Raw genomic sequence first — 15,595 nt, forward strand, 5'->3', positions numbered from 1 at the left:
ATACAAAAACATAAACTTACTTTATTTTCAATTTAATTACATTTTATTTCAGCCAATGAAACATTTCCCATTTTCAGTTAGTTTAACTTGATTTACTAAAATAAGGAATCTAAAAATTTTTTTTAATAAAAACTATAGACAAATAAAAAAAAATAATAACAAAATTACACAACAAAATTACTCAAACTTTAATTAAAAATATTAATTAAAAACTATAATAATATCTCAGTGATACTGAAATAACACTGGTAAGTCAACAAATGTTTCGCAAAAAATATATACATAAGTATTTGGACTAGGGCTGGGACACGATTAATCGCGATTAATCGTGTCCCAGCCCTAATTTGGACACTTTCTCATTATCAGATGTGACCCTGGACCACAAAACATGTCATAAGGGTCAACTTTTCGAAACTGAGATTTTTACATCATCTGAAAGCTGAAAAAAGCTTTCCATTGATGTATGGTTTGTTAGGATAGGACAATATTTGGCCGAGATACAACTACTTGAAAATCTGGAATCTGGTGCAAAAAAATCTAAATGTTGAGAAAATCGGCCTTAAAATTGTCCAAATGAAGTATTTAGCAATGCATTACTAATCAAAAATTACGTTTTGATATATTTACAGTAGGAAATGTACAAAATATATTCATGGTACATGACATTTGCTTAATATCCTAATGATTTTAGGCATAAAAGAAAAAAACAATAATTTTGACCCATACAATGTATAGTTAGCTATTGCTACAAATATACTTGTGCAACGTATGACTGGTTTTGTGGTCCAGGGTCACAAATGTTAGTGGATTATGATCTTAGTTGATGAATGGTTTTTGACTGAGAAAAGCGACTGAGAAAAGTGAAATTATTTCTGCAAAAAGGTCTATCATCATTTGTTGGTAGATACCATCTGTTTTGATATTTTGTATCTACGTTTTTCTAAATTTTTAAGTGTTACTTGAATGTACAAAAAAAGGGGGGCCACTGCTGTTGTCTGGTTTCTGGCAGACCACATGCTTAATCACCTAATGAGCATCTAAATTCTTCTGCTTTCTCAACAGAAACACACTGTGGGCTTGAAAATTGCATTTTTTTAACCTCAGCACCTTTTATGACCACCACAAAAATGTGAAGTTGCCTCCATCATCTGAGGTTTCCTGGTTTCAGGCGTTCCTGGTCTGTCTTTCAGAGAAGAGTCGCTGAAAGGAACAATGAGAGTCAGTGTGATACTCATTAACATCTGGAGCAGAGGAGAAAAAGCCTGCGTACACATCCAACACTTGTCAGATGACCCTGATCCGTGTGTTTCTCCACTGCAACCAGAGCAATAGAAAACAAGTTTACTGTCATGGACTTTTTCTGGATGTCATTTTTAAATTGAGGAAGAAGGCTGAAGACTAAGGTGAGACTTTTTTCTTTCCTCACAGCTTTGTGTTTGAATGCCATATTAAAGAAACTATAATCATCATTATTATGTTGTTTAGAGAAATGGTGAAATCTACAATGAACTTTATTGCTGTGCTAGTGATCTCAGCCTGTTTCTTCTCTTGGACCTCTGCAAAATACCACCACCATAATCGAGGTAATATCACTTCCAAACTTCAGTTGATATTAGAGACTTTGTGATTATAATACAAACAGGATTTGAAAGCCTTTACAACACAGAATATTAAGGTACACTTTTTTTTCTAGACAAGGACAAAGAGCTAAAATACCTCTTGGAACCTCTGGTATATGCTGAGGTCACTGCTCGACGTGGACACACAGTCGTTTTGCCCTGTGTGATGAGGTTCAAACCACCGCACTACAGAGTAAAGTGGACTAAAATCGAACCCCGTAGTCAAGGAGTGGAAAACATTGTGCTAATAACCAATGGACATGCGGATAAGCAGTATGGCTCAGTCGGGCCTCGGGCATCACTTCTGCGTGCACATAACCTGGATGTTTCTCTTCATCTTACTGACCTGGAGCTGGAAGATGATGGCAGCTACCGCTGTGAACTGATCAATGGAATTGAGGATGAAAGTGTCATTATTACTTTGAGGATTGAAGGTAGGACAGACTGACAATCAGTCAGAATAATTTTTAAGTAAGTAAGTAATATTAATAATAATAATAATTATTATTATTATTATTCCTTGTCTTCTTAAAGGAGAAGTTCACTTCCAAAATGAAAATTTCCTGATAATTTACTCACCCTGTCATGCAAGTTTTTTGAGGAAAACATTCCAGGATTTTTCTACATGTGGACTTCAATGGGGACCAATGGGTTGAAGATCCAAACTGCAGTTTCAAAGCAGCTTCAAAGGGCTCTACATGATCCCAGCCTGAGGAATAAGGGTCTTGTCTAGCAAAACAATTGGTCATTTAAAAAAAAAAATTGCCTGTCTCTAGCTCTGTGATGCATTATGCATTGCGTAATTACATTGAAAAAGTCACAGACAGTTCTTTGTCTCTGTACTTCAGTTAAAAAAGGTAAGGTAGGGTGAAAAACTCATTTTCTCCTCCAACATCGAAATCGTCCGACATCGTTGTTTTACCTGTTTTTGTAAATGGCGTTTGACTTTCTTTGCATGTTCGCTTTGTAAATACTGGGTCAATACTTCGGTGTACGTCACACATCAGGTTGAGCTATATGTTTTTTTAACATTTGTGGTTAAAAAGTATATCAATTTGTATTTTCTTTAAAAAAAAAAAAAATGACCAGTCGTTTTGGTAGATAAGACCATAATTCTTTGGCTGGGATCATCATCAAACCACAATTTGGACCTTCAACCCGTTGGCCATTGAAGTCCACTATATGGAGAAAAATCCTGAATGTAAATTCTTTTTGACTGAATAAAGAAAGACATAAACATCTTGGATAACATGGGGGTGAGTAAATTATCAGGAAATGTCATTCTGGAAGTGAACTTTTCCTTAAATAAGTAATAAGTAAAAGGGCTTTAAACTGATTGTGATCGTAATAGTTATAATAATAATTATGATAATTATGTTGTTGTTTCTTTTCTTAAAGCATTCGTAAATGTAGATGGCTTTTACATTGATAATGATGATGATGATGATACTGATAATTAATTATTATTATTATTATTATTATTATTATTTAAATGTATAATGCTCAATCTCAAATATTTTACATATATTAAATCTATTCATATACATAAACATGAATATATTTTAAAATATGAATTATAATTGGCCATGTATTTCAGGAGTTGTATTTCCTTATCAGAGCCATCATGGTCGGTACAGATTTTCTTTCTTTGATGCTAAAGATGCCTGTGCTGAACAGGATGCAACACTTGCCACTTACAAGCAGCTTTACAGGGGTAATAATAAAAATACTTTAACATACACCTTTGGCCAATTTTTTTTTAAATTCCTAAAATTTGGTGCTTACCTGTATTAATTCTGTGATGTACCTTTACAGCCTGGACTGAAGGGTTGGACTGGTGCAATGCCGGATGGCTGAGTGATGGAACTGTCAATTACCCAGTCCTGCAACCACGGCCGGCTTGTGGAGGAGATCTACTATCAGGCATCCGAAGTTATGGGCCCCGTCACAAAACACGGGACCACTATGATGCTTTCTGCTTCACCTCGACTACTAAAGGTCAGTAAATGGGGATTCTGCTGTGATGGAGATTAGATAGGATTCAGATGATGACAAAACATTTTACGACAGAGGTTTTCCTACATATTGTTTATAAAGTACCATTCTGAAGTTTGGGGTTAGTAAAGGTTTTCTTAAGAAATTAAAGGGTTAGTTCACCCAAAAATGATAATTAGCCCATTATCTACTCACCCTCAAGGCATCCTAGGTGTATATGACTTTCTTCTTTCAGACGAATGCAATCAAAGTTATATTACAAATTGTTTTGGCTCTTTCAAGCTTTATACTGGCAATGAACAAGTGTTTCTCTTTAACAGTTCAAAACAAGTTCAATAAAGTGCATTTATCATAATACAAAGGTAAGAAAAATAATTTTTCTTACAAAAACACATCGATTCACTGCAGGAGGGCTTTATTCATCCCCCAGAGCCATGTGAGGCCCTTTTTTATTATGGATGGATGCACTTTATTGGACTTCTATTGGACTGTTGAAAAGAAACACCCACCCATTGCAATTATAAAGCTTGGAGGAGCCAGAACAATGTAACTCTAATTGGATTTGTCTGAAAGAAGAAAGTCACATACACCTAGGATGCCTTGAGGGTGAGTAAATACTGGGCTAATTTTCATTTTTGGGTAAAGTAACCCTTTAATACTTTTAGTTAACAGGGTTGCACAGCCGCATTGTGATGTTAAAAGTGGTCATATCTTAGTGTGTGAGTTGTCTTCCCATTAACACCCCAGTATTGTTCATTCAGACTGATTAACAAACACACACAAGCATAAGAGGCGGGATTCATCACATTAACCAATCACAGCTGAACATAACCATTAATATCCAATCATATCGCAATGGAGGCATTGCCTCCTCTCAAGTGACTTGCCCCTATTCATTCTCAATCCCCCCCCCACCAAACTCACGGCACACTTTAGGGGGTCTGTTAAAACTCAATGGGCTGAGGGGAGGCGAGAGAGAGACGCAGACTCCCGCTGTAACTTCACCTGCTGAAACAATGATTGTTACATTGGTAAACTGATACAGAGATGTATAGGAGGCATCTTCACAACTAAACTGTTTCTGTTTAAAACAAAAGGCTATTAGAAACAGTCACTGTTTGTTCCCTAAATAGACTAGAAGTGTCACCCCCAAACAGCTCTGTTGTTTTTGTATTTAGGAAAGAAAAAGAGACTGTTACTGTAGTGACATTTCAGCTCCCACTATGCCCACATGAGACTGTTGCACCGGAGAGTTGAATGTCAATAATGACAGAGAAATAGGAATTATACCTAGAAAACAATTCAGTTGTGCAGATCACAGTTGTTCACTAAACATAATTATCAGCGTTAATATTTACATTTTGTGCTCATAAATACATAAATGTTTCAAAAGTACCTTTTTACTTTACTTTACCAGGCTCTGTGTTCTTCATTCCGGGGCTGTTCAGTTTTGCCGAGGCTGAGCGGGCTTGCAGATGGGATGGTGCCAGTATAGCAAAAGTTGGTCAGATCTACTCATCTTGGAAGTTTCAGCAGCTTGACCAATGCGATGGAGGCTGGCTGCAGGATGGCAGTGTACGATTCCCCATCATCAACCCAAGGGAGCGTTGCGGAGGGATCGCAGAACCAGGGGTTCGTAGCTTTGGGTATCCCAGCAAAAGTGAGCGGCTTTATGGGGCTTATTGCTACAGGTAACCGCTCCATGTTTTGCTGCCTGGTAATGGCACACTGGACTAAAGGTGAAGCCCTTAAAGAAGTGCAGAACGTATCCTTCATTTGTGGAACATAACAGTATAAGCACCACTAGAGGCTCTCTGCAGAAAAGGGAATGAATGAGCTACACTGTAAAAAGTTTTTACCAGTTTCAACTTAAAAACGTAAGTTCAGCAGCTGCATTAAAATTTTAAGTTAAATCAACTTAAACCTACTACTCATTTCCACTCATGGAAATAAAATTAGTTAAAATGACTTGTACTTTTAAGTTGATTTAACTTATGAGTTGAAATGACTTGCACTTTAAAGTTGATTTAACTTAAAATTTTAATGCAGCTGCTAAACTTAAGTTAAGTTGAAACAGCTGAAAACTTTTTACAGTGTATACAGAATTCTGGGTTATAGCTAGCATTATCATACGTCTAGGTTATATATTATTTTGTTTACTAAGCTTGTTTTAAAGCAGAGCATTTAGGGTCCTTCTGGGAAAACATCAATTTCAAATTAAGAGTGAATTGACAACTCCTGCTTGAATAGCTGCTAACTTGACATGCAAAGTTGTTAACTCAATAACTTTGACTATAGCAGCATAAACAATATGTAAACCAAGTCTAACAATTATTCAGTCAATGTATTTATAACAAAAAATGCATATGCAGATTCCACAAGACTTTTATTTTTAAAAAGAGAGGTGAACTTTATGTTGGGAACAAATTATCCTAAATGCTAGATTGTTTAGCACCATATACTGGATGGTGCCTTATAGTTGGGGTTTTATTTATTTATTTTAACACTGTCAATGAACAAAATAGTAAGGTTGTGTGAATAAAATTACCAATGAAATATGAAATATGTATTTATATACACTCAATTTTTTCCTAAAGTGTCTTTTACAGTATAAGTTACATATACATGCACTGTGTTTTAAAACTACAGCAAACATTTATCAACTCAAAAGACAAATTCCCATAATATATTACTTTCAAAGTGCCTCACAAATCACAGGTGCACTACTATTAATGCTAGTTAGAATATTAACCACAGATTTGTTCAACTAATTCTTAGAAACTAGGGATGTAACGGTATTGTAAATACCGTCATACCGCAATAACAATTTTTTTCGATACTACCGTGGTCGCATGACTCGATAAAACGATAGGTCTTCTGAGAAAAGTTTGCTCAGGCGAATGGAGCGAACGGGAGGTAGCGGGAACTACATTTCCCATCAGCCCAGGCGTGGCCATCATCCTTTGCGGTCTGCTGTCGCTACAGACTGTAGCAGCCAGCAAGGAAAAGAGATGGAAATGGTCGAACCTGCTCCGTCTGCAGTGCGTACGCGTTACGTATTCTTTTCAGCACCCATGTTAACGGATTAGAGCGTTCACACTGCACGCGGTTGCTGTCCGGCAGTACGTCCTAGAAGCGGTGCCTTTGAAGCAGTGCAGCGATCGTTTCGGCTCCTCGTCTGTTTTATTGCTGCGTTGTATGAGCTGAATTAATGTTACAGTGCATTGTTCGCTGTAAAAATGAACATGGATTGACACGGAAATGTACCATAAATGCATATAAATGAAGTCTACTGTGTTTCACAGTCAACACGTGGCTTTTTGGCTATGATTGAAATAAGGAAAGGTGCAGTTTTAAATAAACTAGGCAACATAATAGATGCACTTGTCCAGGTAGAAAAGTTCTTTAAAGGATTGTTTTTAATAAAGATTTAATGCAAAAGAAAGGCATGAGAGCCTACTGCACTGCATAAAATGCTTTTCTTACTTAGAATTTTGTCTTGTTTCCAGCCAAAATATCTAAAAATTCTTAAATCAAGAATGATTTTCTAGACAAGTAAAAATTATTGTCTTGTTTTTAGTAAAAACAAGTCAAAATTAAGTGAGTTTTTGTTTAAAACAAGCTGCTAAATCTGCCAATGGGGTAAGAAAAAAAAATCTTATTTCAAGCAGACAACTAGATTCAGACAACTCATTCAGCTAAACTGATTTGACTGTTTTTTACATGCTTTAATAATTTTTTGTTACTAAAATTGAAAAATTTAAGTTTCTGTTTGAAAGTTTACAGATAGATGGCTAATTTGTATGCCATTGATATGTTCAGTGTTCATGTAAACTGTTTAATAAACACTTCTGGGACTTTTTTCGAGTCTCTTCATTAGTTTTGTTTTTCCTGTAAATGATTCAATAAATACCGTACCGTGCCATTCATACCGAGGTATTACCGTACCGTGAAGTTTTGATACCGTTACATCCCTATTAGAAACACTTAAAGAACTTCACTTCCAGAAATTTCTTGATAATTCACTTACTCCAATGTCATCCAAATGTTCATGTCAGTCTTTCTTGAGTAGAAAAGAAATTGGGGTTCTGAAGAAAACACCTTATAATGGACTTCAATGGTCCAAATTGCAGTTTCAATGCAGCTTCAAAGAGCTCTAGATGATCCCAGACGAGGAATAAGGGTCTAATCTAGTGAAATGACCAGCCATTTTCTATGAAAAATACAAATATATATACTTTTTCACCACAAATGTTTGTCTTGCACTAACGTACCGCAGTACTGAAGGACCGTCCCAGTATTCACAAAGTAAATGTGCAAAGAAAGTCAAACACCCTTTACAAAAAGGTAAAACAAAGATGTCTGACGATTTTGAAATTGGAGAAAATTTTAATCAATGACTTTTCCAACATGATTACGTAAAGTGTGTGAAGCTAGTTCAAGACAAGCATTAGTGGTTAAAAAGTATATAAATTATTATTTTTTTAAGAAAATGGCTGATCGTTTCACTAGATAATACCCTTATTCCTTGGCTGGGATCGTGTAGAGTCCTTTGAAGCTGCATTAGAACTATAATTTGGACCTTCAATCCATTGGCCGCCATTGAAGTCCATTATATGGAGTAAAATCCTGGAATGTTTTGCTCAAAAAACTTAATTTCTGACTAAAGAAAAAAGACATGAACATCTTGGATAACATGCGGATGGGTAAATTATTCTGTAAGTGAACTTCTTTTTTAGGGATACACACATATTCACATATGCAAGAAAATTCATAAACATTGCTTTTTGTGATAACTTTTTTATTGTGATTGCTCTGATTGCTTGGAATGTAATTCATTTTATGTTTCTAGAGTGATAAAATATGCCCTGGCTTCAGGCCATCAAAAACTAAAATATGGTTTTGTTAGTGATGATCTCTCAACAAATGAAACTTATAGTAGTCTACTGAAAATGGCTATCCTCCAGAGTACAATACAGACCTGAAAAACTGAGCACCAAGTCACAGAATGACCAGCTGTCTTTCCATAAAAAGACTCAACGTGGGTTGTGGAGTGCATAAAGAATTGTCCCTGCTTCATAAAGCTTTGCTGATCCAACATTAACACAAAGGATGGATTGATATGCCTCAAGCGACTTGATTGAGTGTATAAAGGTTTTTTTTTTTTGTGCTTTTCCAGAGTATTTTAAATTAGTTTATGACAACGTTAGTCTAAGAGTTCTTGAGTTCATCTCTAAGCGAGGAAAAAGACAAGACACTAAGGCCTGGTTTCATAGACAGGGCTTAGCCTAAGCCAGGACTAGGCCATAGTTCAATTAGGACATTTAAGTAATTTTTATAAACCTGCCTTAGAAAAATCATAACTGGTGTGCATCTTGAGACAAAACAAAGTCACTGATATATTTCAAGATCAGCCAGTGCAAGTTTCTTTCAGTTGAAAAAGCTCAGACTTACATTTTAGTCTAGGACTATGCTTAAGCGTTGTTTGTGAAACCAGGGATAAATGTTTAAGAATGGCTAGGTAATACTGCTGAAAGCAGACATATTTAGTAACTACAGGGCAACAGTGTAAATCATTCAGACCAGCTGATGTTAGAGAGCATTTGTTCATAGGTTTATCTTATAATTTATTTAAAAAAGAAAAAAGGGATGAAATGAAACAGAACAGGTGTCTGGTCCAAACCGTTACAAACTTTGCTTGTAAATTGCATTTTATCAAGTGTGCTTTTACGGTATCTTAGAATTACAAAATGTAATTCAGTGTCATTGTCTACAGAGAGAAAAAAGGAAAAGAACTGAGAGATGAAAAAAAAAAACACTTATAAAAATAACCCTTAAGTCTAATTTAAGTATCCTGTTATAAATGTTTGGTGTATTTTAACTGTTATCCAATTGAAAGTACCATTTAAAAAAGTTAAGTGGGACTGTTTTTTTATATAACATTGCTGTTATATGTGACCCTGGACCAGTCATAAGTAGCATGTATATATTTGTAGTAATACATTGAAAATGTACATCTAAAATACATTTTATGGGTCAAAATGATAGATTTTTCTTTTATACCAAAAATTATTAGGTTATTAAGTAAAGATCATGTTTCATGAAGATATTTTGTACATTTCCTACAATAAATATATCAAAGCGTAATTTTTGATTAGTAATATGCATTGCTAAGAACTTCATTTGGACAACTTTAAAGGCAATTTTCTCAATATTCAATTTTTTTTGGCACCATCAGATTCCAGATTTTCAAAGAGTTGTATCTCAGCCAAACATTGTCCTAGCAAACCATATATCAATAGAAAGCTTATTTATTTAGCTTTCAGATGATGTATAAATCTCAATTTTAAAAAATTTGACCCAAATGTGGTCCAGGGTCATATATGAAGAACTTTGTAGAGTTGATCAATGTTTTTTAGGAGGATAATTGAAGGGATGACATGATAAACAGAAGAGTGAAAGAAACAATGAAATGCTACTATGCTGTGTGATAGTTTTAAAAGTTCCATTTTATATCCACATATTCAGGTGTTGTTGTTTTTGTTGTTGTCTCTTCTATGATTATTTCCTTGTTCTGACCTGGCCATGTTACCAGTTCTCCATTTGAGTACGCTGGTCCCACTGTGAGCAAAATACATGAAATTAACACCCAAAGCAATTTGGATTCAATGGCTCAATAAGATAATTAGTGCTGTCGATTGATAAAAAAACAAAAACAAATTGATCACACATTTTTTTTCCCTGAAATTAATCATGATTAATCGTGATTAATCCCATCTAACATTCAGGGTTTTTAAATATACTTTAATATTGCAATAATGTCAAATTCAATCTTCAAATTAATCTAGAAACAACATAAAGACAGTATATTTTTAATGGCATATTTTTTTATGACTGAAGGCGAGTATCACTGATACCATTATTACTGATGTTTTTAAGAAATTCTTTTTTTCCTAATATTTAACCATTGACTATAGCCATTTAACATTACAATATAAATAAGAGCTATTAATTTTAACATTTGTAAGACTTAAGAATAATTTAAGGGAACTTAAAACAATTATTTACCCGTGCCCTTCGGCTAGTAGGAAATTGAAGATACCAAACACTAAATTCTAAATTAAATATAGATAGATCTTTAAAGCTTCAAAAGTTATTGATTTAATTTGTTTCCTTTTGTTCTTTGATTAACAGACGTCACAGCAGCTGGGTTTTTAGGTTATTTGACTGCTACTACTTTAAGAGCTACCACTGCTAAACATGACACGGATCTGACACACATGCTTATAGTTAAATTCGTGCTTTAATATAAAATGATACAGGCTACAGCGCGTACCGCCACATTTGAGCATGTGCTACGGCTGACTAGACAGGAAAAATAATTTTTACTGACATATGGCCTGACAACATCTCATTTGTGCCTGTTGCTGAGGCGAAGTAGAGTTTGCGTCTGAAACATCTCTTGTTTAATGTCATCTTAAAGACGTTCTGCGTCTTAATAAATGCAATTCTTGTCAAGAAGATAGAGACAGAAGCAGTAGTATTTTAACGTTGTTAAACTGGAAAAGTTAATCGTCTGCTTTAACGTGGTCATTTTGACAGCACTAAATATAACATAATATAATAAAATTTACTTCACCTGGTGAACAAGTGATCTTAGGTTCCTCCCACTGTCCGTTGGTCTGACATGTGATGATAGGGTTTTGTCTCTGGATGAAACCTGGCTCACAGTAGTAGCGCACCTGTGAATTGGCCCTGTACTTTAGTTGGCGAAGTCCAAACATCTTAGCGTGCAGCACAAGAGGGGGTTGACCACAGAATGCTGCTGAAGAAAAACAAACCATGATGAACTTTTTCACTTCCTGGGCCCCAGCACTCCCACAAATGGTGATGTACTCACCAATGCCTTTCTTGCAGGTGTAGGACAGCTGGTAGTTGCAAGGGATATCACTCCATCGGCCATCATCGTACCACACCATGACAACACAATCCTCCCCTGACAAGAAGTAGCTGTCTGGTTGTCCACGATACCAGTTCTCATACAACTGATACAGAGAGACAGGTCAAATTTTGGAATAGTTAAGATTTTCATCAAGAAACACTTGATGTTTTGTCATGTAGACTTACCAGTGGGTTCCCATCTGACCAACGGAAATCTCCCTCAATGGTTTTGTCATTGAGACCCGTCCACTGATACTCCCTGTATTTATCTAAAGAGAGAGAAAAACACAGAAATGCCAAAGAACCAGCATACGCTGTCAGTAAGACACAACATAGACGCCAGTTCCAGTTTAACACCCGGATGCACCATATATGACAGACATGCACAGGAGCTTTTAACACAACCCTCATTCAATCGCATGAATTAGGTGACACGTTCAAAGCATTTCAACGTTTTGATGATTGTATAGAAATACAAAACAAAATGCAGGGCCTCTCAATGTTATGTCAACAAACCTGGTCCTTTATGAATTCCTGTATGTACTGTAAGCTAAACAGCTTCAGTAGTTTGACACACCTTATTTGACACACAGCTAAAAAAAAAAAAAAAAAAAAAAAAAAGAAATGGCCCTTTTTACAATATGTAATAGAAGTTTCAGGTGTCCCCAGACTGTGGCTGTGAAGTCTCAGCTCAAAATACCCCATAGATCATTTATATAATTTTGAAAATGCCCATTTTAAATGAAACCAGAAACACACTATTTTCGTGCATGGCTCTTTAAATGCAAATGAGCTGCTGCTCCCTGCCCCTTTTTCAGAATAGGCTCTGTTCCTTTATAGTTTGTACCTCAGATACTCTGATAAAAAAACATCTGTTTGGTTTTGATTATCACGTCTATCGCACTGAAATCATGCGTTTTAAAGCCATATTAGTTTGAACTTCTGATATACGGTTTTCTGAGTGCACATATTCGAAGCACACGCACAGAAAGCGGCTGTCACACGTCATGTAAGTACTAAACTAGTTTTCTTTCATGTCTTACTGTGCTTAAACTGTCAAATACACACAGGTTTATGTTAAAAACACAAATGAGTTACAAAAACAGTCGGTTATGTCTGTGAAAGTAAACAGCTGGGAAAGAAATTGCATGTTTATATTAGACTTGTATCCTCTGAGGCTGGAACTTTAAATAGTCATTGCGAAAACAAAATTACGGCACCGTAGGTGACGACATGCAGATTAAAGGGAGGTAATATTATAATAAGATTCCCTTTCTACATCACAGAGGGAGCAAAATCTAAGCGGATTGTTATTTCAAATTCTTTCAGAGAAAGGCTTACCAAAACAAAGTTACTAGCAGGGTTGCCAGGTTTTCACAACAAAACCTGTCCAATTGCTTCTCAAAAATAGGCCTAAAGTTGCATTCGAGAGGTAAAATAGACATTTTTTGACAGGATTCCCCCAATAAAATTAACATTCCAGTAGCCAAATATTACATTATTGGGCTGCTTCAACCCACAGCAACAGTGTTAAAGTAGCCCAATTTCGTAGGAAAACCGCAGACTTGGCAACACTGGTTACTAGGTTTTTCTTTCCACATTTTCTAGGTTGGTAGATACACTGGGGATACGATTGTAGGATTTAAACACTGAAAAAGTCATATTTTCATTATATGTCTCATTCGAGCAGTATCACACAAATCAAGAGTACAGCTTTTCTGATATACAACAAAAAAAAACAAGAAGTTCAAAAAACAAGAAGTTATTACTGAGTAGGCTAAATTACAGTTTAAAGAAAACATTTTTGCTCTTTACCGATGAAAAAAGCTTCACGTCTTTGAGTAAACATTCCGTAAAGGAGTTTCATTGTTTTTAGATTAAGGTTAAGTAAGTAATTCAATGACTTACTTGTAATAAAGACTTTACTTGGTTTGTACCTAAATGAGCCTAAGGAAATGGTTAAACAACTGATAATTCACTCATAAAGGCACTCACTTTTGTGCCACCTACTGGCAGAAAGAGTTTTTGAAAAATAAATGCTGCTTGCAAAGACTGACAGCCTGTCTTATGACACATTGTTAAACACATTCCATCAGGTTCAAATCAGGTTCCATCAAGTTAATTTTTTTTTAACATATGACAAGAAGTCAAAATGATTAGATCAACAGGAACAGGGCTGACTCTACGAGCACTTGTTCAGACGTACCATTGATAAACTCCTGTTCCTCAGGTGACATAACAGAGACCAGGTGACCTCCACACATGCGACAGTGCTGCTCTGCCACCTCCCATTTCTGCCTTTTGGTGAAATGCTTGTAACAAAACCCTTGGAACTTTTCCCAGCCTGGTTCGCAGTGTTCTAGATCTTTGTTGGGAGAATTAACATCAGGTTACCAAAAAACACACACACATTTAAAAGCATCTTTTTTCCAGCATAGACATATAATGAAGTATGCAGATTACTCACCTGTCTCGCAAAAGTCTCCTCCATAAGTGGGTAGACAGAGACACCTATGACCTGCTCCGCTATCCACACATGTGCCTCCATTTTTACAAGGGTTCTCCAGACATGCATCTAAAAGCCATTCACATGTTTTTATAGCTTACTATAAAAATCGAGGATTTAAAATAAAACATGATTATACTAAACACAAGGTGGTGCTACTATGCAATGCAGGCAAGCTGCACTAAGAGTGTGAAATAAAACATGTGGACCACAACTAAAAAAAAAACAGTCTAAAACTGAATCTCTGATTGGTTCTATTAACCTCTATCTACATAAAACATGCTGCAGCAACACCGGATACATCGCCCTTTCTTTCCAATTGTTCTGTTATCAGTTTCTAGTCATCATGGCCCCACTAAACCAAATGCTTCCTTCATGCACGACTGAAACTATTTGTTGTGATGGGGGTTACACACTTCAGAAAATTCTTTGTGTCTCTATCTGTCTGCACTGTACTCTTTGAAAGACATGCTAATCAGTCATTGCAGATTAGTGCATGTCAGTTATCAAATTTCCAGGTATTTAGATGTATCTTACACTTTTTAGAGGGAAACAGCGCCCCCTTTTGAGAACAAATCGTTTGCTCAAGAAATTTCAACAACCAACAGAGGGTGCCATCACTCTTAGATGTTTAAAGTAGTGTTGTTATTAGTAACTAAAACTGAACTGAATAAACTAAAACAATAAGTGAAATAAATATACACCACCAGTCAAAAGTATTTGAATAGTAATATTTCTAATGTGTTTTTAAAGAAGTCTCTTCTGCTGGATCCAAAGTACAGCAAGTAACATTTTGAAATACTTTTACTATTAAAAATAACTGCTTTCCATTTAAATGTTTTAAAATTATGCTAAAATTTCAGCATCATTACTTCAATCTCCAGTGTCACGTGATCCTTGCTGATTTGCTGTTCAAGAAACATTTATTATTATTATTATTATTATCAATATTTAAAACAGATGAGTCATTTTTTCAGGATTATTTGATGAATAGAAAGATCTAAAGATCAGCATTTATTTGAAATAAAGCTTTTGTAACATTATACACTATACCATTCAAAAACCTGGAGTCAGTATAATTTTAGGTTGTTTTTTTTTGGAGAGAAATGATAGAAATTAATATTTTATTTAGAAAGGATGCTTTAAATTGATCAAAGGTGATGATAAAGACATTTATATTGTTACAAAAGATTTCTATTTCAGATAAATGCTGTTCTTCTGAACTTTCTTCTCATAAAAAGAAACCTGAAAAATTCTACTCAGCTGTTTTCAACAACAATAATAGTAATAAATGTTTTTTGAGCAGCAAATCAGAATATTAAAATGATTTTAGAAGGATCATGTGACTGGAGTAATGATGCTAAAAATTCAGCTTCAAAATCACAGAAATAAATTATATTTTAAAATATATTAAAATAGAAAACAGTGATTTTAAATAGTAAAAATATTTAAAAAATTTAGCTGTTTTTGCTGTACTTTGGATCAAATAATTGCAGGCTTGGTGAACAGAAGAGACTTCTTTAAAAACATTGGT

General features: G+C 35.2%; 2 protein-coding genes across 2 annotated transcripts; one reads left to right on the forward strand and one right to left on the reverse strand.

The window, feature by feature from the left end:
- The first annotated feature begins 1,295 nt into the window (after positions 1 to 1,295).
- On the forward strand, positions 1,296 to 7,233 carry hapln2 (hyaluronan and proteoglycan link protein 2). The gene is made up of 6 exons (XM_073846975.1): positions 1,296 to 1,403; positions 1,486 to 1,583; positions 1,694 to 2,053; positions 3,217 to 3,333; positions 3,435 to 3,617; positions 5,032 to 7,233. Exons 2-6 carry the CDS (start codon positions 1,490 to 1,492, stop codon positions 5,307 to 5,309), a joined length of 1,032 nt encoding a protein of 343 aa, XP_073703076.1. The 5' UTR covers positions 1,296 to 1,403; positions 1,486 to 1,489; the 3' UTR covers positions 5,310 to 7,233.
- Positions 7,234 to 8,394: 1,161 nt separating this feature from the next.
- Positions 8,395 to 14,155, reverse strand: LOC141342518 (brevican core protein-like). The gene is made up of 6 exons (XM_073846977.1): positions 14,023 to 14,155; positions 13,762 to 13,920; positions 11,742 to 11,824; positions 11,515 to 11,659; positions 11,254 to 11,439; positions 8,395 to 10,235 (listed from the first exon to the last, which is right to left on the reverse strand). The coding sequence occupies exons 2-6, from the start codon at positions 13,817 to 13,819 to the stop codon at positions 10,111 to 10,113; spliced, it is 597 nt and encodes a 198-aa protein (XP_073703078.1). The 5' UTR covers positions 13,820 to 13,920; positions 14,023 to 14,155; the 3' UTR covers positions 8,395 to 10,110.
- Between the last annotated feature and the right edge of the window lie 1,440 nt (positions 14,156 to 15,595).

This window comes from Garra rufa, chromosome 9 (genome assembly GCF_049309525.1).
Source record: "Garra rufa chromosome 9, GarRuf1.0, whole genome shotgun sequence".
In the NCBI taxonomy this organism is placed as follows: Eukaryota; Metazoa; Chordata; class Actinopteri; order Cypriniformes; family Cyprinidae; genus Garra; species Garra rufa.